At 45.8% G+C, this 24,112-nt stretch overlaps 2 protein-coding genes and 1 long non-coding RNA gene across 4 annotated transcripts; 1 reads left to right on the top strand and 2 right to left on the bottom strand.

Moving 5' to 3' along the window:
• The first annotated feature begins 13,333 nt into the window (after positions 1-13,333).
• LOC109775150 (partner of Y14 and mago) lies at positions 13,334-16,932 on the top strand. Of its 2 annotated transcripts, none has more exons than XM_040387299.3 (4): positions 13,334-13,644; positions 13,761-13,871; positions 16,094-16,342; positions 16,449-16,932. In XM_040387299.3, exons 1-4 carry the CDS (start codon positions 13,471-13,473, stop codon positions 16,584-16,586), a joined length of 672 nt encoding a protein of 223 aa, XP_040243233.1. In that variant the 5' UTR covers positions 13,334-13,470; the 3' UTR covers positions 16,587-16,932. The 2 variants fall into 2 exon arrangements, with proteins under 2 accessions (XP_040243233.1, XP_020189499.1); XM_020333910.4 differs by having other exon boundaries at positions 13,337-13,644; positions 16,097-16,342.
• A 543-nt stretch (positions 16,933-17,475) lies between these two features.
• LOC141021330 (uncharacterized) lies at positions 17,476-17,925 on the bottom strand. Its single transcript, XR_012182234.1, has 2 exons — positions 17,793-17,925; positions 17,476-17,701 (listed from the first exon to the last, which is right to left on the bottom strand). It is a non-coding gene; the product is annotated as an uncharacterized lncRNA (long non-coding RNA).
• A 245-nt stretch (positions 17,926-18,170) lies between these two features.
• Positions 18,171-22,539, bottom strand: LOC109775149 (mitogen-activated protein kinase kinase kinase 1). Its single transcript, XM_020333909.4, has 9 exons — positions 21,299-22,539; positions 20,579-20,663; positions 20,388-20,450; positions 20,099-20,256; positions 19,837-19,912; positions 19,669-19,728; positions 18,994-19,101; positions 18,585-18,845; positions 18,171-18,464 (listed from the first exon to the last, which is right to left on the bottom strand). Exons 1-8 carry the CDS (start codon positions 22,297-22,299, stop codon positions 18,618-18,620), a joined length of 1,779 nt encoding a protein of 592 aa, XP_020189498.1. The 5' UTR covers positions 22,300-22,539; the 3' UTR covers positions 18,171-18,464; positions 18,585-18,617.
• Between the last annotated feature and the right edge of the window lie 1,573 nt (positions 22,540-24,112).

Raw genomic sequence — 24,112 nt, 5'->3', positions numbered from 1 at the left:
AGGCGCGCCCTCCACCCTTGTGGGCCCCTCGTGGCACCACCGACCTACTTCTTCCTCCTATATATACCTACGTACCCCCAAACCATCAGAAGCGACCAAGAAAACCTAATTCCACCGCCGCAACCTTCTGTACCCGTGAGATCCCATCTTGGGGCCTTTTCCGGCGTCCTACCGGAGGGGGCATCGATCACGGAGGGCTTCTACATCAACACCATGGCCTCTCCGATGATGTGTGAGTAGTTTACGTCAGACCTTCGGGTCCATAGTTATTAGCTAGATGGCTTCTTCTCTCTCTTTGGATCTCAATACAAAGTTCTCCTCGATTCTCTTGGAGATCTATTCGATGTAATCTTATTTTGCGGTGTGTTTGTCGAGATCCGATGAATTGTGGGTTTATGATCAAGATTATCTATGAACAATATTTGAATGTTCTATGAATTCTTTTATGTATGATTGGTTATCTTTGCAAGTCTCTTCGACTTATCAGTTTGGTTTGGCCTACTAGATTGATCTTTCTTGCAATAGGAGAAGTGCTTAGCTTTGGGTTCAATCTTGCGGTGCTCGATCCCAGTGACAGTAGGGGAAACGACATGTATTGTATTGTTGCCATCGAGGATAAAAAGATGGGGTTTGTATAATATTTCATGAGTTTATCCCTCTACATCATGTCATCTTGCTTAAAGCGTTACTCCGTTCTTATGAACTTAATACTCTAGATGCATGCTGGATAGCGGTCGATGTGTGGAGTAATAGTAGTAGATGCAGGCAGGAGTCGGTCTACTTGTCACGGACGTGATGCCTATATACATGATCATACCTAGATATTCTCATAACTATGCTCAATTCTATCAATTGCTCGACAGTAATTCGTTCACCCACCGTAATACTTATGCTCTTGAGAGAAGCCACTAGTGAAACCTATGGCCCCCGGGTCTATTTTCCATCATATTAATCTCCCGTTATTTCCATTACTATTTACTTGCTTTCTTTATTTTTACTCTTTATCATAAAAATACCAAAAATATTATCTTATCATCTCTATCAGATCTCACTCTCGTAAGTGACCGTGCAGGGATTGACAACCCCTTTCGCGTTGGTTGTGAGGTTCTTATTTGTTTGTGTAGGTGCAAGGGACTTGAGCGTGACCTCCTACTGGATTGATACCTTGGTTCTCAAAAACTGAGGGAAATACTTACGCTACTTTACTGCATCACCCTTTCCTCTTCAAGGGAAAACCAACGCAGTGCTCAAGAGGTAGCAGAACCCAAGTAGGATTCAGTATTACTTGGGGCGCCTCCTGGCCTCTCCCCTCTCCCTCCCACCTATATATATGTGGGGGCGCCCCTAGCACACCCCAGACAATTGCCTAGCTATGTGCGATGCCCCCTCCACTGTTTACACCCTCGATCATATTTTTGTAGTGCTTAGGCGAAGCCCTGCGAGGATCACTTCACCATCACCGTCACCATGCCGTCGTGCTGACGGAACTCATCTACTACCTCGATGTCTTGCTGGATCAAGAAGGCGAGGGACGTCACCGAGCTGAACGTGTGCAGAACGCGGAGGTGCCGTGCGTTCGGTATTTTTTTTTTGACACCTGAAACAGTAGGAGAGCCTCCTACTGTGAAATTAAATTAATAAATGAGAGGATTTACATATGGTACTGTACATGCCATCCCCTTTGGGGATGGTTGGGGGGTGGGAAGGGAACAAATCAAAGAGTAGCTACAAAGGAGGTGAGAAAGGAGCCGTGCGTTCGGTACTTGATCGGTTGAAGCGCGAAGAAGTTCGACAACATCAACCGCGTTGAGAAACGCTTCCGCTTATGGTCTACGAGGGTACGTAGACACACTCTCCCCTCGTTACTATGCATCTCCATGGATAGATCATTGCGTGTGCGTAGAATTTTTTTTGTTTTCCATGCAACGATTCCCAATCGTCTGTTGTTCCCAACATGGTCAACAAAATGAGAGGAATCGAGAGCGACTGTCCATCGATAGGCTGGCAGTCCAAGCCCACTAGGTCAATGGCCTAGATTTTGTTGTTTAACACGCACAGCCCACGATATGCAGACATAGTTGATCCAGCAGGTTTCAACTTTTTTGGGGGGCTAGCAGGTATTAAGCGGCCTCTGGGCCTACCAACCTAGCTTGTCTATAACATCAGCACCTCAAGTTATGTTTGTTTTTTTAAGACAGCGCACAGCTCAGTTCTATTTTTCTATAAGAATGCAAAACTGAACCTGTGTTTTCCCTTCTATAATATTAGATTCTTATATATTTATATCTTATTTTATTACACATATATATATAATAGAAACAACATAAGGTTCCGTTAAACTTGCGTTCGTCCAACCATTGTATAGACCTTCCCACTTCCTTTATTTTTCGTTTTTTATTAATCCTATATCTGAATTTTCTCCCACTTTCTTTTTGATGTAATCTGAGTTATCTCCGAGTAGTTTTCCCTAGAACCAACTCAACTGTCCCACGTCTAGCCTAAAAAATAATAATACCCCACGTCCTATTAACTCATCAAATTAAAATAAATTTTTATTTCGTAAATTGAAAGTTCTTAGAAAATAATAATTCTTTATATATAACTTGGCAAGTTAACTCCTGGTGATTGCGTACATAATCTTGCAAAGATTTTACTGACCAATCAGTAATAGACGTGCAATCACGTGTTTATGTTTTTATAACATTTCTCCGTCCAGCCCAACATGATATTTTCACCCAGCCCAGCAAGTCCGTGGATTTTGAAAAAAAATGCAAATGCTCTTTAAATTTTAACATAATATATAAACGGGCTGCATAGACTCTACATCATTGTTTCACCCAGCCCACCAAATGGACTAAAAAAAGGACTGGCTGACATGTGGGCCAGTAGGTCGAAGCCTAAGCACTTTCGCAAAAAAAATACAAAGGTCGAAGCCTAAGCAAGGCGTTAGATTTACATACAACGGCCGGCATTCTTCTTCAATCTCTCCTCTTCTTCCTCCAGCGTTGTCGGGACCGCCTGCTCCAGCCTCCGGCGTCCAGCGGTGCTGTTTCACGCGCCTCGCAGCGAAACGCTACCCCACCGACGGCCACACCATCCCTCCACTCCTCCACTCCTCTTGTTATTCTCTGCCGAGTGTAGGCCCACCCCACACCTGAACCAGTCAAGTTTCCCACTCCTCTCCGTCTGTGACTCAATTGCCGTGTCTTCCCCATCTCAGGGTCGTTCCAGTCTGGAGCCTCGCTGTCGTCCATCGGCCTTGGTGCGCTCAGCATGGTGTGGTCAATGTGGTCAACAAACGAGAGTCATCGGAAGATGACTGTACGTGGAGAGGCTGACAGTGGGGACGCACCACACTCATGGACGCATGCATGCCACTGCATCCTTTTTACCCTAAAAATAATGTTTTCTCCCCCTAACAGCTGGGCCCACCAGCTACATCTTCGCACGCAAGGAAGTGTGTCCTTATTACAGGACAAAATGATTCCTGCCACTAACAACTAGGACCCATCAGCTATATCTTCGCACGCAAGGAAGTGCCTCCTTATCCTCCCTGACAGCTGGGACCCACCCAGTTGAACCGTATGTAGGGTTGTCTCTCTGGTCGCGAATGTGTACGTACATACTGGTCGATCGGTCTCTCTGCAAGGATGAACCATGTCCGAGCAAGGAGCGGCACGTGTGACATAGCAGTTGATGCAGTCCTGTATAAATCGTGTACACGTACGTAGATCCACGCTGCAAGAAAGTAAATACGGCTACGTACATACATACGGGCAGGGTCTCAAACGCGTACAACGACGGTGTCCTGTTCATCGGCAGCCAACCGGTTGGGTCGGAACGGAGAAAACTGCGTCGTGTTCATCGGGAGGCAAGCGACTGGGTCGGAATGCGTCCTGTTCATCGGGAGCCAACCGACTTGGACGGAACAGCCCAAACCGGGTCCTGTTCATCGACTCGGGGTCTCGCGTCCTGCAAAATGAGAGAAACGGAGTTCTCTTCGACCGCCTACAGTCGAAACGGTGTCCTGTTCATCGGGGGGGTCTTGTGTACCGCAAAACGGAAGAAACGGGCTTCTCTCCAACCGCATACGATCGAAACGGGGTATCGTTCATCGGGAGGGGTCTGGCGTACCGCAAAACAGAGGAAACGGACTTCTCTCAACCGCCTACGGTCGAAACGGGGTCCTGTTCATCGGAGGGGTGTGTGGCGTACCGCAAAACGGGACTCCACGGGCTATTGTTCATCCAGCCTCCACGGGGTCCTGTTCATCCACCCCAACCGGCTGGGTGTGTGGCGGCCTCCTCGGGGTCCTGTTCATTCAGCGGCAACGGCATACTACCACGGAGTCCTGTTCATCCAGCGGCAACCGCGTACTACCATGGGGTCATGTTCATCCAGCGGCAACCGCCTACACACGGCCGGGGTCTTGTTCATCCAACCCCCACCGGGAACTGTTCATCCACAGCCAACCCACCCGGCTCGACTCACCACGTCTCGACTCATTCTACGTATCGCGCGAGCAGCGGCAACGGGCATTGTTCATCCAAAGGCTACCCAACCGGCCAGCTACGTCTCGCACGTGGGTTTGATCGGCTTCAGTAAGCAGCAGCAGCAGCGATCGATCGGGTTCAGTTAGCAGCGAAGGAGTCTGTCGGGTTCAGTTAGCAGCGAAGGGATCGATCGATCGGCTTTAGTACGTAGCAACACGTGATCGCTCGGGTTCAGTAAAGTGAATACCTCTTGCTCGGGTTCAGTTATAGCGACACGACTCGCACCACGCGTGCGTACGAGAGAAAAATGCAAACCACAGTGCATCGCACGGCACCGACCAACCCAATGTAACCAGGAACTCCGCGAAAATTTCCTCGCCCTCACTTCTACCATGATTTTTTTATGGACAACCCAAAGAATGTCATGCAGGCGTGTCCCCGGCCCGCCTAGGACGAAAAAACCCATTTTCTGTCATGATTTTTTGTCATGGAAGTAGGAGCCAACCACATCTATGATGATATGTGGTTTTCTCACAATTATCGTCATAGAAGTGTCGTAGGCATGACAAAAAAATTCGTTCGGCCCATAATGTCACGAATGTGTCTTTTTTGTAGTGCATAAAAAAACAAATGGCACATCTTATTGTAGGAGATTAGTAAGAGGCCTAGAAATTTTAGAAAAATCCTTAATAAACCTTCTACAGAAACCAGCATGACCAAGAAAACTTCTTATACCTTTGATATCTTTAGGACATGGCATTTTCTCAATTGCATCAAGTTTAGCTTTATCTACCTCAATACCTCTTTATGAATTTTTTTTTGACCAAGGACTGTACCTTCGTTCATCATGAAGTGGCACTTCTCCCAATTCAAGACAAGATTAGTCTCTTCACATCTCTGCAGAACTTTGTCAGGATTGCTCAAGCAATCATCAAAAGAAGTTCCGTAAACGGAAAAAGCATCCATGAATACCTCAACAATGTTGTCACAATAATCAGAGAATGTAGCAATCATACATCTTTGAAAGGTAGCAGGTGCATTACATAAACCAAAGGGCATACATCTATAAGCATAAGTTCCAAAAGGACAAGTAAAAGTAGTTTTTTCTTCATCTTCTTATGATACACGTATTTGAGAGAAACCAGAATATCCATCGAGAAAGCGGAAATGTGTATGCTTAGATAATCTATCTACTATTTGATCATAAAAGGCAATGGGTAATGATCTTTCTAGTAGCTTTGTTTAATTTTCTACCATCTTATCGCTAGTTACAATTACTTGTGAGATGAGTTCATTTTTATCATTACAAACAATAGTAATGCCTCCTTTCTTAGGGACACAATAAACAGGACTTACTCATCTACTATTAGCCTACCTCCAGGAGCTTTAATATTTCAGTTCTTACCACATCCTTCATTTTGGGATTCACACGATGTTGGTGATCGACAACTGGTTTAGCATCAGGTTCCATATTACTTTTGTGTTGACATAGAGTAGCGATGATGCCCTTAAGATCATTGAGAGCATATCCAATTGCAGCATGATGCTTTCTCAAAGTTTTGAGCAATCTCTTTTCTTCATGCACTGAAAGGTTAGCATTGATAATAACATGATATATCTTCTTTTCATCAACATAAGCATATTTCAACATATCTGGAAGTTTCTTTAATTCAAACACAAGATCACTCTTAGGTGAAGAGGATCTCATAAAGTTTCGACAGGCAAAACGTGTTTAACGATAGGTGCTTGTCTAAAGAATATTTCATCTATCTCATTTCTTTCATTCATATGCATATCATTTCCATGGTCTAACATGTATTGTTCTAGTGAATCAGTGGGAGGCACAACAATATAAGCAAGACCAATAATCTCATCTTTATTGGGTAATTCTTTATCATGAGGTTGTCTACTAAACTTGGAGAAATTAAATTCATGAGGTACATCACCTTTTTCTAGCACAATCAATTTTAGCATTAATAGTATTCAAGAAAGGTCTACCAAATACAATAGGGAAAAATCATCTTGTGGTGAACCAAGAACTAGAAAATCGGCAGGGTATTTAATCTTACCACACAGGACTTCAATATCTCTAACAATCCCAAGTGGTGAAATAGTATCTATGTTTGCCAGCTTAATAGTAACATCAATATCTTCTATCTCAACAGGTGCAATATCATGCATAACTTCTTGATATAAAGAAAATGGAATAGCACTTATGATAGCACCCATATCACATAAACCATGATAACAATGATCTCCAATCTTAACAGAAACAACAATCATGCTAATAATCGGTTTACTCTTATCTAGCTTATTTTGTTTAGTATTAACTTGTTTAGCAATCCTAGTTGCCTTCTTATAGAAATAAATGACATGACCTTCTATATTATCGACCCAGAGGTCCTTAACTATTGCAATATCGAGTTCCACTTTAATTTGTTTAGAGGGTTTAGGTGTTCTAACAAACTCTTATGAACCACAGTTGTAGCTCTAGCATGTTACTTAATCCTAACAAGGAAATGAGATTTTCAATATAAGCAGTGGGTACAATTGGATTAGCATTATAAGCAATTGTTTCAGTTTTAGCTATAACAGGTTCCTCACAAATTTCTTTAATGGGTGGCTGAAACTTAAACCACTTCTCCTTAGGGAGATCAACATGAGCAGTAAATGATTCACATAAAGTAGCTACTATCTCAGATTCAAGTCCATATTTCGCACTAAGCTTATGAAAAACATTTGTTTCTATAAAAGACTTACCACAATCAAATTCAAGATTTATACTTGACTCTTTACCTTCGTCGATTTCCCAATTTTCGGAATTGGGTTTAATCCTTTGAATAAGATCTCATTTGAATTCAATATTTCTCTTTATAAAGGAACCAGCAGAAGAAGTATCGAGCATTGTTTTATCATCCTGCTCCTCCATCTCCTCCTCCAAAGAGTCCGGAGGCAAGCCGACTGCAATGCGAGCAACACGCCATGCCTCCATCTCCACTAGGATCTCCACTGGTGTTTTGGGGTCAACATCTTATAGTAGGTAATCTTCTGGTGGACCATGGCTACGGACGGCGAGGCTGGAGCGGAATAGGGCTTGGACTAGAGGGAGAGGGAGAAAATGGAGGCGAACAGGGTCGAGGATCACCATCCGGCTTAAATATCTAGGTTTGGCCTCTCGAGCGATGTGCCGGAGCGGCAACATGAATGTGGATGAGTGAGCTCCCGTCAGACCGATGTCTTTTTTTCGTTTCAGTGTGGGCCTCACCTGCCAGTCCAACATTGTCTAAGAGTCCGTGTGCATCCCGACCTCTCCATATGCGCCCTAGATATGGGATGGGTGCCCGATAGTCCGGACATATAGGGCTAGTTTGAGGAGTCCGGTTGGGTTGCATTTTCGTCACCCGTCACTATTCGGTCCGTCCGAGCTTGGTCCGAGCGGACGCATAGGGGGATGAGGGGTCCGGCTATATATGCTCTTAGAGCTCAGGATCTAGTAGATGACATGTTGCACGGACAACGGCCAATTGCAACCAATAAATTAAGTAAGGTATGGACAACACGCTTTATGAATTATCTATAAAGGGAGTTTCATTACATACATGATCATGAGTGAGCACTAATGACCAACAAGTATAGGGGATCAATCATAGTCCTTTCGATAAGTAAGAGTGTTGAATCCAACGAGGAGCAGAAGTAAATGACAAGCGGTTTTCAGCAAGGTATTGCCTGCAAGTGTTGTAGATAGTAGTAACAGATAGTTTTGTAGCAAGGTAATTCATAACAAGTAATACGTAGCAATAGTAACAAAAGTGCAGCAAGGTGTCCCAATCCTTTTTGTAGCAAAGGACAACCCGAAAGTACTTCTTATAATGACCAAACCATTCTCGAGGACACATGGGAATTCTCGTGTAGTCACGTTCGTCATGTTTAGTTGAACCGCATTCACTACTTTGTTAATTTGATACATGGGGGGACCGGTGCTAGGGTGATGTTCTTCCTTCAACAAGCACCCCACTTATTATTACCCCCTCTCGCAAGCATCTGCAACTATGAAAGAAGAGTTAAGATAAATCTAACCATAGCATAAAAACATATGGATCCAAATCAGCCCTTTATGGAATAACACATAACCTAGGGTTTAAGCTTCTGTCACTCTCGAACCCATCATCTACTTATTACTCCCCAATGGATTCCCCTAGACCCAAACATGGTGAAGTGTCATGTAGTCGACGTTCACACGACACCACTAGAGGAAGAACAACATACACATCACCAAAATATTGAACGAATACCAACTTCACATGATTACTTATAACAAGACTTCTCCCATGTCCTCAAGAACAAATGAAACTACTCACAGATCATATTCATGTTCAAGATCAGAGGAGTACAATATATGAGTGGGGATCTGAACATATAATCTTCCACCAAATAAACCAACTAGCATCAACTACAAGATGTAATCAACACCACTAGTAACCTGCAGGTACCAATCTGAGGTTTTGAGACAAATATGGAGTACAAGAGATGAACTAGGGTTTGATTTGATATGGTGCTGGTGAAAATGTTGATGAAGATTAGTCCTCCCACGGTGAGAGGAACATTGTGATGTCGATGGCTTCGATTTCCCCCTCCCGGAGGGAAGTATCCCTAGCGGAATCGCTCCACTGGAGAGGAAGTGCTCCTGTCCAGGTTCGGCCTCGAGACGGCGACGCTTCATCCCGAAAGTCTTCTTCTTCTTTTTAGGGCAAATAGCTTCATATAGAAGAAGCAGAAGAAGGGCACCGGAGGGCTGCTGTGGGCCCCACAAGACATCAGGTTGTGCCCCTGTTGTCTTGTGAACAGCAGGTGGCCCCCTCTGGTAGTTCTTCATTCAGGTACTTTCATATATTCAATAAAAATCTCCATGAAGTTTCAGGTCATTTAGAGCTCCGGAGAATAGTAATCTCTATTGTAGCTATTTTAGGTCCAGAATACCAGCTGTCGGCAATCTCCCTCTTCATATAAATTTTGCACATTAAGAGAGAAACAACATTGGAATTGTATCATAAAGTGAAATAATGATAAAAACACTATAAATAATAGTTGGAAAACATGATGCAAAATGGACGTATCAAGCACACATATGACTATACCAACAAGCGTATGCATGACCACATTAGCAAACATACCCATAACCACATTAAGCATGTTGTTGTAGGCATGATGCTTAGTACAAGCATATTAAGAAACATGGAAAGCACTGAATCCACACGTCACGACAACAAGTCAGCGGTCGTGGTTGCCATTGACGATGGGGTGAAGGAGTTGTTTGTTTCCGTGGTGGACCATGGTCGACCATCCGTTGGAATGAGGGTAGATAGGGGTGTTAATGGGAGTGGGGAGCAATAAAGCAATGAACGGCAATGTCACTACGGCTTCTTGTTTCTCGAGGTAAGATGCGTAGGCGCACCCATGTGCATCGAGTCCGCCCCACCGGGCCGGATGCAAACGAGAAATCAGTTAGACCGGAGTCTTCTCATTCGTTGGTCTTTTATCACAGTTGATCCAGATCCTGGGTCATTCTTCTGCCAGTGATGCTATCGCTGACAGGTCACTACCAACGTTGCTCGATCTGCACTAAGTACTCGTGTTTGAGCGAAACGTATTGCAAGTCGGCTCACATGACGGATTGACGTGGCTAATCTCTTGCTAGGACATCTAGGACATTATGCCTGACGTCACTGGGCCTTGGCTCAAATTGATGATCGGATAAGCATGTCGGTCCCCACATAGCTTGGTTGGGTCAAACACAAACACGGGGCAGTGCGGGGCCTAGGTAAGCCATGTCCAATCGCGTGCCATAGTCAATGCGATTAGACGGTGAAAGTGCATCTAATCCCCTAGGTGGATTTTGGTAATTCATGCCAACATATCTCGAAGAACTAACTATGCTTCAAGTTTATTTCTGATAAAGTTCTTCTTTGGAACAACATTGGAATTGCAGGTGACCTCTGAAAAGCTTTAAGACAAGTGTTGGTTAAGCCATGGGATTCTTCATTTTCATTTTGGTGATCTAAGATCACATTGAGTCCTTAGGCACGCCAATACTATCAAAAGGGAATGAGGATGTGATAATGAGCTCTTTGCTTTAAGTGCTTGAAGATCAAACTCCAATAACTCCTTAAACTACCTCAAGAAATACCACTATATCCAGCTATCCCACGTCATCTTGGTGCCACCGAACCACTCTCTTCCGGAGCCACCGAGACACTCATATAGCCATTTATTCCAAAGCCCTAGTTCATTCGGAGCCTCCAACATTCCATTCGGAGTCAGCAAAGTGATGTGGAAGCCTTTTGTGATCATGTCAGGAATTCTAGGCAAAACCAATCAGAATTTCCGAAGCAACTACAGAGAGTATGCCAGGCATTAAGGTACTAACCTTGAAGCCTCCGACTGAATCCGTTTGGAACAAGACTGAATCAAAAGCTGAGACTTTTGTTCAACTCGGAGCCATCGAGCCATTCCAGTCGGAGCCCCTAATTAAGCAATGCATAAAGTGTGTAACGATTAGATTTTTGTCCTACCTATTTATACCCCACCTTCCCACCAGTTCATTTTGAAACAAACTCCACTCCTACCGTATGCTTCGAGAGAGAAATCCACCCGCTTGTGCTGATCTCAAAGGGCAATCCACTCCAACCAACCATCAACCCTTTGAGATCTAATCCCTCTTTGCTTTTCACTCTAAATTTTCTCCAAATCCATAGCCAAATCTTGAAGGGTTTGATTTTGGGGGGGGGGGTTATCTTTTGAAGCACAAGTGCAAGGGATTCATTGTTCAAACAATCTCATCTTGTTACTTTCAGAGGGTGTGTGCCTGCTAGATCGGCATGTGTGCTTGGAAGTCTTTAAGTTTGTGAAGAAGCCAAGAAGTTTGTGAGGGCTTGGAGGTCGCCTACTTCATGAAGATTTTACCTTGGTGAGGCAAGTCCTTCGTGAGGGTAAGTCATAGTGGAATAGGTTGGTTGCTCCTAATTGGACCCTTTGTGATTGTGCGTCCTCCGTGGACCATTCCTTTGTGGAATCTCGCAACCAAAATCCCTTGTGATTCTAAATCCTTAGTGAATTGAAGCTTCTGCCAACGTGGATAGCGCCAACTATCTGAACCACGGGAAAAATCTTCACTGAGCCTTTTTGTGTTTGTGATTCCCTCAACTCTACTCCATTACCTTTGCACTTGCATGGTTTACTTTTCGCCACCTATTACTCTAGATATGCATGTGTAGGGTGTTCTATAGATTGTTAGAAAAGCTTATTCGCCGTCTAATACTCTAGATATGCATCTGTAGGGTGTTGTATAGATTTTTAGAAAAGGTTAAAATCAGTGAACAACTTAAAATTTGGGAAAAGAGTCCATTCTTGAGCTTAGTAGTCTAAACCCCACCCCCGACCCCAGACATACTTACTGATCCTACATATTTTCATGGATCCCCCAACATTGCATGATTTGCTCAAACCTTTGTTAGCCTTTAAAAACTTTTTGTACAAAGCGGGAATGCTGCCATGGGTCGAGAAAGATATTCCAAGTAAATTTTTATCGTCACACCTCTACTTTTATAATTGACTAAGTTTTTTTATGAGGAAAATGAGGAGTTTTCTATTCCCTTTATAATAGCAATCATAAAAAACATCCAAACAATCCAAAGTTCTATCAGAAATGAAGGTGAAAAATTTGTCAAATGAAAGTGCAGGCGAATGAAGCTATTACAAAAACTCGAGCGAATGAAAATTTTGTCAAATGAAAGTGCAGTTCAATAAAAATGGGACTAGCTAGTCTGACTTCGCTAGCAAGGCTGGGCGGGGAGTGGCCCTACGAGCGAGTGCGGCGATAGAAATGATGTCACCAAAATTCCAAAGTGCTTCGTGGGAATCGCCCTGCGGTGTCGGCCACCTTCATGAACAAAAACTCAGATCAGAAGTCGACCGCCACATGGCCGACATGGTCGGCATCTGGATACTTTATTGGCAGATGACGCTACCCGTCATCCTCCAGGGCAAAGTGCATACTTTTTTCTTTTAGAAGTCATCGGGAATAGATAAGACCTTGCCACACATTCTGAAGATGGCGCACCAAATTCGACCACAGTTCGGAAGCAGATGACTACAAGGACCACTTTAAGGGCTACTGGCGATGCCATGGACCCAGGGCATCGAGAACCACCGGAAGTCGGTCCATCAGGACACCATATGATTTGGGCTGACTACCCTACCTCAGAGCCTTCAAGACGAAGGATTTTACTTGTCGTCCAAGGCAAGCACACCGATGATCGTGGAGGACTCCTCATCGCCTGCGCTGACTAGGACTCTGTAACCATAGTCCTCGTCCTCCTTTATAAGGCGAGGCTGGGCTAGTCGATATGCCCTCGATACACCTACAATCATCATTGTACTATGTGCACCGCCATAATCAATAAACATGAAGCAAGAAGTAGGGTTTTAGCACAAGCACTGTTACACAGACGATAGTTGCCGGACAAAACATACACGACATGTCATATCGTATCATCTATGGGCAAAGTCTAAACAACAACATGTGGTTGGATTACCCATCGTGCGCATGTCGTTCGGCAAAATGTTGTCCCTGATACCTTAGACGGGTTTGTTGGATTTCACGTTGACAATTTGACTTTTGAAAAATTAATATGTCTTATATTTTAAAACATGATAGTATATATTATTTTCTGTTTTTTCGAGGCAAACATATTATTTCTTTTTTAGATAAAGAGTTGTTCATTCCCTTTTTTGGAAAAGAAAAAGGAACAATTCGACTCCAACGCCGCAATCTCACCCGACCCGACCCAACCTCTGGGGTCTCCGGTCTTAACTCTGATGCCTGAACTACCCCTAAACCCATCCCGTCCCCGCCGCCGCCGCCGCCTGCCGCAGCCTTCCACCCCCTCTCCCCTCCAGACCCCCGTACGCCTCCGCGGCCATGGACGCCGCCACCGACGGCGAGCAGCGGCGCCTCCTCTCCATCCCCAAGGAGGGCGAGCGCGTCATCGCGCCGACGCGCCGCCCGGACGGAACCCTCCGCAAGGAGATCCGCATCCGCGCCGGCTACGTCCCGCAGGACGAGGTCGCCATCTATCAGTCCAAGGGCGCCCTCGTGAGTCCTCGCAGCATCCCCCGTACACTATTCCCGCACCACGGCACCAAACCTGTTCCGTTGCTGGGCTCTCGTTCTTTTTTGGGGGCGCTTAAGCTTGTTTGTGCTCGGTGCAGATGAAGAAGTCAGGGCCCGACGTGACGCCGGGGTACGACCCTGCGCTCGATGCCAAGCCCAAGACGAAGGCGGCCAAGCGCAACGAGCGGCGCAAGGAGAAACGGCACCAGGTAGGCCTTCAGCTCTCGTTAACGTGTCACCATTGTCCATTGATGCTACAGAACATTTTGATTCGGTTGAATTGGCATGGTTATATGTGGGTTTATTGTCCGAGGGCAGCATTGACCTTCGTTCGTTCGTTAGTTGAGATTTATATGCGCTAAAGATTAGCCTTGAAGGATACTGCCATTGCTAAGATGATTTGATTTGGTGCTCAATTGCGAAGAATGGATAAACATCAACATATTCTGCCGAAGATATTTGGCAGATGAACACTGATATCGCTGATATGTTTTCTATGGTGTTGCCTAACCATAAGACTTCATTTTGCCGTGTTGGTAGTGATACCTGCTAGTTTAGGTTGTTGTTGCAACAGACAATCATTTCCATGCCATATTCTCCACAAGTCATGAGCAATTGGAGCTTGCACAATGTTGTATCGCGGACAATTTAAATGTTCTGCATTCCCTGAACACTATGCAAGTTAATGGCACTGGTTTTAGTTATGCTTGCATTACGATTGCAGGCATTCCATCAAGTTGTAATTTAGAACTTATTATGACAAATGGAATTTAAAAATGCCACAAGCTATAAAAATATAGCAGAGCACGGTAGACAGATCGCATGGTTTTTTCATCTTAATCACGCCATGACACCATCTTCAGCGAATTAGTGATCCATTACTCAAGTTTCAGCATTCTCTAGTAATCTGGTCCAGTCTCATTCGTCATTACTCACGGTTGTATACTTCAATTATAGTTAGTGGAACATAATTTTGTTATACATTGCTCGCCTTGATTCGTCATCATCATCATTATAGTTCTGGTCAAGAAATTAAGGATCTGAATATATGGTCAGCAAAAGTATGCAGTATGGAGCTTTTGCCTAAAAATATATTGCTGTGAACTGACCCAGACAAGGTGACAACGTCACTATTCTTCATGAATGAGCGAAAGCATACCCTTGTGGAAACACTGTATTTGTTCAAGTCGTGTGGCAAGCCCATTTATCCTCATATATGTCCCAAGTAGCAAATGGTTCAAGAAACAACCACCCAAACATTACTCGATTACCCCTCAGTTCTTATAAGGATGTTGTGAAATTTTCTTTTGCAAAGACCAATGCAGCCGCACATGGAGCAATTTTGGACCCTTTTGCCCCTCCTATGTCGCATGATGAGCAGTTAGCAAACCCTTAATCATCTTGCTAACTGCACCACAACTCTTTGATCTCTGCACACGCTCGGTCTGTTCGTTCCCTGCACGCTCACCCGCCCGCACTTTCAGCATCGCCCCACGTGATGTACATGACGCAGGCTGAATGCATGAACAATCTGAGCAACCGACATGAATTGTTGATGGCGAGTAGTCACAGATCAGTGCTTCATCATCGTCCAAAGACGCGTAATTGTTAGAGGATTGAAATTGTAACAAGAAACTGCAAAAAATGGTGCCCATAATCGTGACCAGTTAAACATGACTTCATCCACGACTGTGGCCACGACAGACCTGACAAACACGTCCCTGGCCACCACACCACGTCGTTGAGGACATTTGGCAGCATCTCGTCTACCTCGGCCCTGGCAACCTTGTCCCAGATCCCCACTCCCTTGTCGTGTGTGGGTACTATCGTCACCGCGCGCGTCCTCGCCGTCAACGGCCTCCGACAGTGTCCTGTCTACTACAACGGCACACTCTCTCTCCCTCGAAACAATCTGTGGCAAAGGAGGTAGGAGGGGCGCGGCGTGGTTTACTCATCCCTACATGCATGCAACATTAGATCCATAGAATTAAGCGGGGCATGGGCTGATAGGTATTTTTGGGAGAAATAGTGCTAAACATCCTCTGCGCCTCCTGTTTTCCGGTTTTTTTTGCGGAAAAAAAATCCACACTCTTTAATATGGAATGGAGGAGCATCAAACATAGCTGCATACAATTCTTAAATGTGGCAATATGGTATACACCATAAACTGGTAGCACCATTATATAGTGAATTAACATGGTGAATTGAACCATTAATATTATGGCAGATCTAAGTTCAAGAAATTTAAAACCATAAAAGATATACTTAACCATTCATAACTCTCTGTCGGTAATGTGGTCAACGCAAACATTATGTTTTCTTGTATGCTTGTATTGCACAATGCTAATGATTTGTTATCTCTTACATCGAACAACTATGTGATTTGTGCGATGGATTTATGGTTACTGGACATTATCTTATTTATTACTAGCAGGGTGGTTCAACAAATGATAAAGGGAAGAGCTTGGATATAGAGGCTGATGCTGGAGAACCTGACAAGGTTCATTCTTCCAAAACTAAGCAGAGGAATACAGTGGACAGTATAACAGAGCAGATAAGTGGCATTGCTATTTCTGAATCTCCAGCTACGGCAACCCCTTCCACAAATGCTGCCAACAACTTACAAACAGAGTCATCTGTTACAGAGATAGATAAGAAAATCCGAGCACTGAAGAAAAAGGTTCTCCCTCCTTCCCTTACTCAGTCATCTGTGCATGCGTGTGTATGTTTGAAAAATGTGTCAGCGTGTTTATTTTGTTCTGTGCTATCGCCTTAATTTCTCACAGATACGCTTAGCTGAAGCCCAAGTGCAAGGGGACCCAGAAAAATTGAAACCTGAGCAACTGGAGAAAACAAAAAAGATTGAAGGATGGCGTGAAGAGCTGAAGCTTTTCGAGTCTACAAGGGGTCATGCTGCTTCGTAGGCAAAGCGGGCTTGGCCCTGATGTAAACTGAGCTGTCAGTTCTGCACGCCCGCTTGGCGTTGTTGCTGACCCGAAATTCAATCGATCATGCTATGCTTCTCCAGTACCTACGGGTTTGCTGGAAATGCATTCCAGTGGACGTGGGGTTTGCACAGAACGGAAGATTTTTCACCACATTTGTTGTCTCATGTAACACTTGTCAGTTCCAAAATTTATATTGCAATATCCGTTTGTCAAAGATCATACAGTGGAGGCGATAACTGATTTGCCATGGGATGGCTGTTGCTTTCGTGTGTTATACCAACTTTGGGGTTCATTTGACGCTGGACTAATTTACCTTTTTAAAGTTGAGTTGTCTTCTCCTTTTTTTTTCTATTGATTGATTTCACACCTTGAGTGGAGGAATAACAAAACAAAGTGATGGAATAAGCAGAGGAATTGACTGTAATGTCTTGTGCAATCTTAGAATTTCACAAAGTTGTTTGTATGCCTTACAGGAATTTTGCGAGAAATTGGTTATTTTGACCCAAACTTTTCAAAGGAATTTCAACACGAGGTTGGAGAGCTCATTTAGGTTCTTACAATCAATGAAAATTCTACAAAATTCTTTGTTCCAAACAAGCCATAAGAATCTGAGAAGCCAGATTTAAGCAGGACTGCGGGCGGCAACACAATGCTTCTTTGCTATACAACAAGGCTCTAGAATGTAGGAATAACACCATAGTTTGAGGCTTTGAGCGCCATGTCTTGTGGATTCCTAGGATTTCACACCTCTTGTGTCAGAGTAAGAAAACAAAGAAGCTCATGTTTGGAATCCTCCCTATGAAAATTCATACTCCGAAGGGCTTATAGGAGAACTCTATGTATGATTCTAATCATATGGAATTCATTTGTTCCAAAGAAGTCACGAGAATCCAAGCATATACTATTCTCTCCGATCCGTATTACTTGTGAGCTCAAACAGATGTATTTAGAGTGGTATTGTATATTTTCACAAGAACATGAGTTTCATAGCACAGAGTCGCGAAGTCCCAAACCAGATTGCTTCCTTCCTCAGTTCGGAGCTCTCCTCACTTCACAGTGTTTCTATGCTTTCTACACCTGGGAACGCCAATCTGGAAAAAAGCCGGACAGCCGTTCTTCAAAATTTGATTCTCCATCCCCTAACACCTCCACGACAAATCTTAACAGAATGGCGAGACTTACTTATGGTTGAACTGTATGCACGTCCTGTTCCCGATCGACTTGTACACGGCATTGATTTCTCTCACAAAGAAACAAAGCAGGCAGAGAGACAAAAAAATTCAATAAGTCAGCAAATACGCGTGAGCTATGCTCAACCAGTAGATGCCAAATGGCGACCACCGGCCAGCGGAGGAATTTCCATAGGAAGGCCCGTACAATGCAAAGAAAACTTTGCCGTACGGTCCCGCCTCAGCATAGAAGTCGCCAACAAGAAGGGACGCAGTTCCAGCCCATACTGGCCACCGTTATCGAAAGTTCCAGAGCATACCACGTGATGTATGTGGTAAGCAATCCAAACAATTCAAAAGGAAAGTTCCAGAGCATGCCTGTTCTTTACTCTTTTGCTCCCCTCTGCCTTGCAGTTGGGACAACCAGTGAAACCTCTCATTCAGCACCATGACATTGACATCAAGGCAGTAAGTCACCATGCGTATTTACATCGTGTCCTCTCCTACTTTACACTAGGCTCAGATGCACAATTGCTCTACTCCCCGGGCAGAATAATATTAGCCGGATCACCGGAATTCGGTAAAGAATCAACTAACAAAACACAAGAGATGCTGGTTGACAACTCTGTTTACAAGGATCGTCCTTTTTTCCAGCCAGCTCCACATGATTAGTAAGGACTAATATCTGCAGATAGAATAAGCAGCACTACGAGTCAGATTAACCAGGCGATTAGACAAGAAACAGATGGCAGCCTAGCTGAAGTAGCTGACGGCAGCAGCCGCGTAGTGCAGAAGATTAACTTACAATTCTGCCGATATGCTAGAGTTGTCCACAGCTCTATCCACTCATGCCACGTGTAGAAGAATTTGGGCGTGTATATGTCCTCATAGACCGTATAGACCGCATAGATCTATTCACAAAAGGATGGTCCAAAAGTTTGGCTGCGGATGGTCTGTCTTCTGGATTCGGTTTTACACACTGGCTAATGAAATCACGAGCTTCCTTCGAAAGACCACTTGGAATTGCTGGTGGTTCACCCTTACCAATCCTGTATAGGGCTTGTGTCTGCAGAACAAGTTGCAAGAATGGGTGTGAATCTGATGAATTTTGAATCATAAATTACACACACAAGAGACCATTTACAGATTTTAAACCAACACTGGAATTCAAATATGCAGCAGCTATTACTAGATTCAAATGAAGAATTACTCACCCACTCCAGATCAGGATAGGGAAGTTGACGTGTCAACATCTCTAGGACCGTGCAACCCAAACTCCATATATCAGCTGCAGGTCCATATGTCTTCTTGGGATTGACGACCTGAAAGTTCAGTGTGTCCATTTAGAATAATCAAAAAGGTATGGACATATCATACATGACAGTATGCTTATGCCAAATACTATCTTGTTTAGCCAAAAACCAAGAATGTCCGCAGCAAATAAAGAACATAGAGCATCAGTCCAACTTAAATTAACCGCTTAGTAACACACGTAATTATTCCACTAAGCATCAACATACAGTGTGAACTACAAGCGCAATAGTTGCCACTAATAGTGAGCCATGACGATACTCAAAGGTCCGGCAAAGCAAGCTAACTGAACTGATGTAGTGTGAAAATCCAAGCTGTATTTCAGTGCATCGGCACACAACTCTTAACACTTTTCGTCATAGCCCCCCTTTACCTCAGGATTATACTACTACTCCCTCTGTAAACAAATATAAGAGCGTTTAGATTACTAAAATAGTGATCTAAACGCTCTTATATTAGTTTACGGAGGGAGTACTTGCTAATTGATTATTCTCAACGAATTACTGAAGGAAAAGGGTAAAAATAAACAAGCGAATTCGAGACTATGCTAATCTGATCTTAAGAGTGTGGTGATATACCTCAGGTGCCATCCAATATACAGTTCCTTTGCATGATTTTAGCACATTGAGTTTGGAGGTCTGAAAGACAATTGATAAAGCAACGTTAAATCACAAAGTTAGTGCATGGATAACTACATTCGAAGTTCAAACTCAAAATTATGCAGGTTTTACAAGAAAGTAGCGGACCTGCTTAGCAAGTCCAAAGTCCGCAAGCTTCACAGATCCATTCACATGCACCAGTATGTTGGCACATTTAATATCTCTGCAAGATGATATTCTAAACTATAAGTACATGAAAACATTACATAATGCCCTAAAGACTTGTCAATTTGGGTCAGGTGATATTTATTCAGAAGGCAAGACAAAAACCAGTGATCTAGCTAATCTTACACCATGGTAAACCAAAAACCCAATATCATTGGTACATGAACTGATGTAATCATATTACCTATGAACAATATTCCTCTCATGGAGGTAATTCAATCCATTAAGTATTTGTCTTGTGTATGCCGAAACATGAGTATCTCGTAGGCGGTACTTCTGATACAAAGATACAAGAGATCCTTGGGTCACTAGTTCAAGGAAGATGTATAGTTTCGAGTCCTCCTGGAACAGTCACACAAATGATGATTATCAGTCTCAGATGAATAAAGTACAGAGAAATCTATGAGTATAGAGCACAACAGTGCTTCAACATGGAAAAAAGTAATGCACAACTGGAAGATCACGGAGCTTACTTTGTCAGTTCCGAAGTAGTGTACTATATTCTCATGTTCAAACTGACTCAAGAGTGCAATTTCCTGAAAAGTAGAATGGAAGTTAATAAGAGGCCAAATTACAGAATACACCATTGAACATAGAAGGAAAGAAGTCGTAAAAGACAAGGTCTCCGATATTATCAATAACACAAACAACCAGCTAAACCAACCTGCTCAAGTTGGAAAATACACTGCTGTGCGTTGCTCCCTTGATCATGTAAGGACACTTCTTTGACAGCAAAAAAGACACCCTCGCTGTGAAGCATCAATCATTATACCATAAGATGCAGAAGTAGAACAGCATGTAGGAGACTTATAACAGAAAAACATAAGAGCAGCCTAATAAAGGAACAATAGATGCTGCAGTCCTTCATGTCCGGAAGCTGAATATCCATTTTATTACGAATACCACATAATTCAGAACAGGAACTGATGCAGTGCAATATTTTGGCACAACAAATTATCATATTCCCCTGTATTCTAGAGAACTTGGTTCGGAACTGGGTAGCACTCTGACTCTAGCTAATTCTAGTTGACCACAACTCAGGATTATGTTGAAGATGAAACCATGAAGATGATTCAATTACTATTTACTACTCCCTCCGTCCCAAAATAAGTGTCTTAACCCTACTATAACTTTGTACTAACTTTAGTACAAAGTTGAGACGCTCATTTTGGGACGGAGGAAGTACTAGGCTAGGCATCTGTATTTTGCTACACAATACAGAGGATCACTCTACACAACTCAGGTTGATCAAGGCTTCTGGATATACCCTAGCCCTAGGTTATCTTGGAACGAACATAGCAAGTTGAGCTCTTAAGCTTAAGCATAACGTTAACAACCAGCATATAAGGAACTAATTTTCCCCTGAAAAGTGAAGAGAACTTACTCGCTGATCCCCTCATAGACCGTCCCAAAGGAGCCACTCCCCAAGAGCACACCTCGACTCCACGACCGGATCTTCCTCTTAAACCTCCCGTTGGGCGAGATGTAGAACATAGACTCGGTTGTCTCATCGTCGTTTGTCGTGGATATCGAGGACGTGCCTGTGAATTCCTCGGAGCTCTCCCCCAGCCTGAGATCTTCCAACGTCAACACTTCCGCCGCATCCTCGTCCTCCTCGGCATCCGGGTCTCCAAAATCAGGAACAGATCTGATTGCCTGTGGTTGCCCTTGCTCCTCTGGCGCGAAAGACAGCAGGAGATCCCACGTGGAACCAACCTGGGCGGCGGGCGGCAGCGCCATCGACGGCGGTGGCTTGAGCATCACCGGCGGAGGGCGCACGCCCTTAATCCCTCCATCGCAGCCTGGTTTCCTCACATCGGGACGGGCTGGCTCTGGCGGATCCAACCATGCCGGCCGCACTGGCGCCTCAACCGGCGCGTCCCTGGCAGTTTCCTTGGCAGGGAGCTCGAAATCAGCGGCCGCGGGCAAGGCCGGGTCCTCGGCGGCCTCGTGGCGGAGCGGGGACTCCCGAACGGCGCGGTCGGGCTGCGAGCGCGCGGAAGGGGAGCTGGAGGCGGAGGAGCGGAAGGCCTTGTGCGCCTCCCAGTCGGTGAGGGAGATGGCAAAGTCCTCGGGGCCGGAGAGGCCGAGGTTGCGGCAGAGGAGCTGGACGTCGCCGCCGCCGTCGCCGCTGCCGCCGATGCGGAAGCTGCTGAGGTCGACGGAGCAGGCGGCGGAGCTGGCGAGCGAGGGCGCGGCGGAGGCCGAGGCCGAGGAGGCCCGGGACGGGGACGGAGGGTAGCTGCAGAAGAGCTTGGCGGGGTCGTACTCGTAGCCGATGTTCTTGGACGCGTTGCGGCGGTCGAGCCGCGGGCCGCGCTTGGACGAGCGGCACGAGCCGGACGGCGAGGTGGACGACGCGGTGTCCTGGGACGGCCGGCCCATCAGCGGCGCCTGCTCATGGGGTGCGGCGGCGCTCCGGGACGGGCGGGAGGAAGGGGGGAAAGGCGAGGAGGGGAGGAGATGAGGGCTCTCTGGCTGGCTTTGGGAGTGGGGCAGGAGAGGAGACGGCAAGGCGAGCGAGGTGCGGATATTTTTTTCGGCCGCGAGGTTGGGTTTTTTTGGTGGGCGAGGTGGGAGTGGGAGGGGAGACGGGTGCGTTGTCGCATTGACTCGTGCCTTTCGGCTTTGTGGTGGCGCCCGGTGGCCGTGGGGTGGGTCGCGAGGGCACTCGCGGCGCGGAGCTTCGCCGCAGTCGCCGTCTGGCCGGCTGGCAGCGGGGCGGAAGCGCCTTTTGGTCGCCGGGGAGCAAGGCGGTTACTTTGGAATGGGATGGAATGGGTGCGATGCTGGCGTGTGGGCGGACGTGTGACCCTGGGCTGAACCGTCGTCGGGTTGGCGTGTGTGCCTGCTTGCTGCTCTTGCCAAGTCAGCACACGGTAACCAGCGTACTTCTACTATCTTTGTTTGAGATATATAAAATGAACCCATGTCGAGTGCATGGCTAATCACGCAGGCAGCATCATGTCCCAAGAAACATACGATAAATTGTCTGGTGTCACGAAATCGAACGACCCTCGCGTGTATCTTTCGGGCTCTCTGCCACTGCAAAGTGCGGCACTCTTTAATTAATATGAAAGCTCATGTGCATGGCTGATGGCTCAATGACGACACCGAAAGCATAAATGACACCCATACACATTCTTTGATTCACTGTTGACTCTGCACGACACGCCTAGATGAGGTTGAGGTTTACGTAAATGCGGACAAAAACTACGGGCATCTTTAATGGTAACCCGCAAATTTCCTCCCTCATCCATCCGCGGGCAGGGGATCAGTCCGCAGACACGGATGTGGGAGACAGTCATCCAACCGTAGCCGCATATATTTTCACAACAACTCGAACCAACCGGGCGAAATTTGATCAAACCGGACGAACTTTGATATAAACACGGCGGATTTCATTGAAAGTAGGATAATTTTGTACATAAAACCGGACGATATTTCGTTCGGTGAACTAAAAACCCTAAACTATCCTATACTTCACGGTGACCTCGTAGGTCATGCCGTGCTGGCCGGCGACTCCTTCTCCGTCATCGTTGCGCGACCCGGCATCGGAGTCGTCGTCGGGTTTGGGGCGGCGGAAGGTGGAGACATCGCGGCAGGGCTTCTCGGCGGCCGCCTGACGCTCGGATGATCCTCTCCGCCCTCTCTTGCACCGTGCGCAGTGCGGACACGGCCACCGAGGACGTGGGCTGTGGGAGAGGGCGCGGTCGTTGGAGGCATTGCCCTTGGCAGCGGTGGCGATCTTGGGGAGGGACCATTCCTCACCGTACCTGCCCATCTCCCCGTCAGGGCAGCGGAAATGGCGCTTGGCCGTCTCCGACGTCGTCACGAATCGGTCCAGGGCCCAGGCGTACGCCAGGTCCGGGTCCGCCGCGATGTGTGGCGACGGGACGTCCGAGTCCGTGAACTTGGATCGGCGCACAATGTTGCGGCTGCCCCGCTGGCGCTGCTCCCGATCAGCGTACTCCTGCGCCGTCATAGCGCTCCGGGACGATGATGAGGAGTCGCCGCTATGGATGTAGTGCAGAATGTGCCAGCGCGCCTTGGGCAGGGTGGCCGCGAGCGGCGCTCCTCCTTGACACGCCGCGGCAGCGGCGAGAGCCGCTCTTCCTTGATGCGGCGTCCGATTTGGACGCCGCAGCTGCGCGGCGGCGGAGAGCGTGGAGGGGATGACGGCTTCAGCTTCATGGGG

This window comes from Aegilops tauschii, chromosome 4, assembly GCF_002575655.3.
Source record: "Aegilops tauschii subsp. strangulata cultivar AL8/78 chromosome 4, Aet v6.0, whole genome shotgun sequence".
Classification (NCBI taxonomy): domain Eukaryota; kingdom Viridiplantae; phylum Streptophyta; class Magnoliopsida; order Poales; family Poaceae; genus Aegilops; species Aegilops tauschii.
This window is presented reverse-complemented; position numbering and strand designations above follow the sequence as displayed.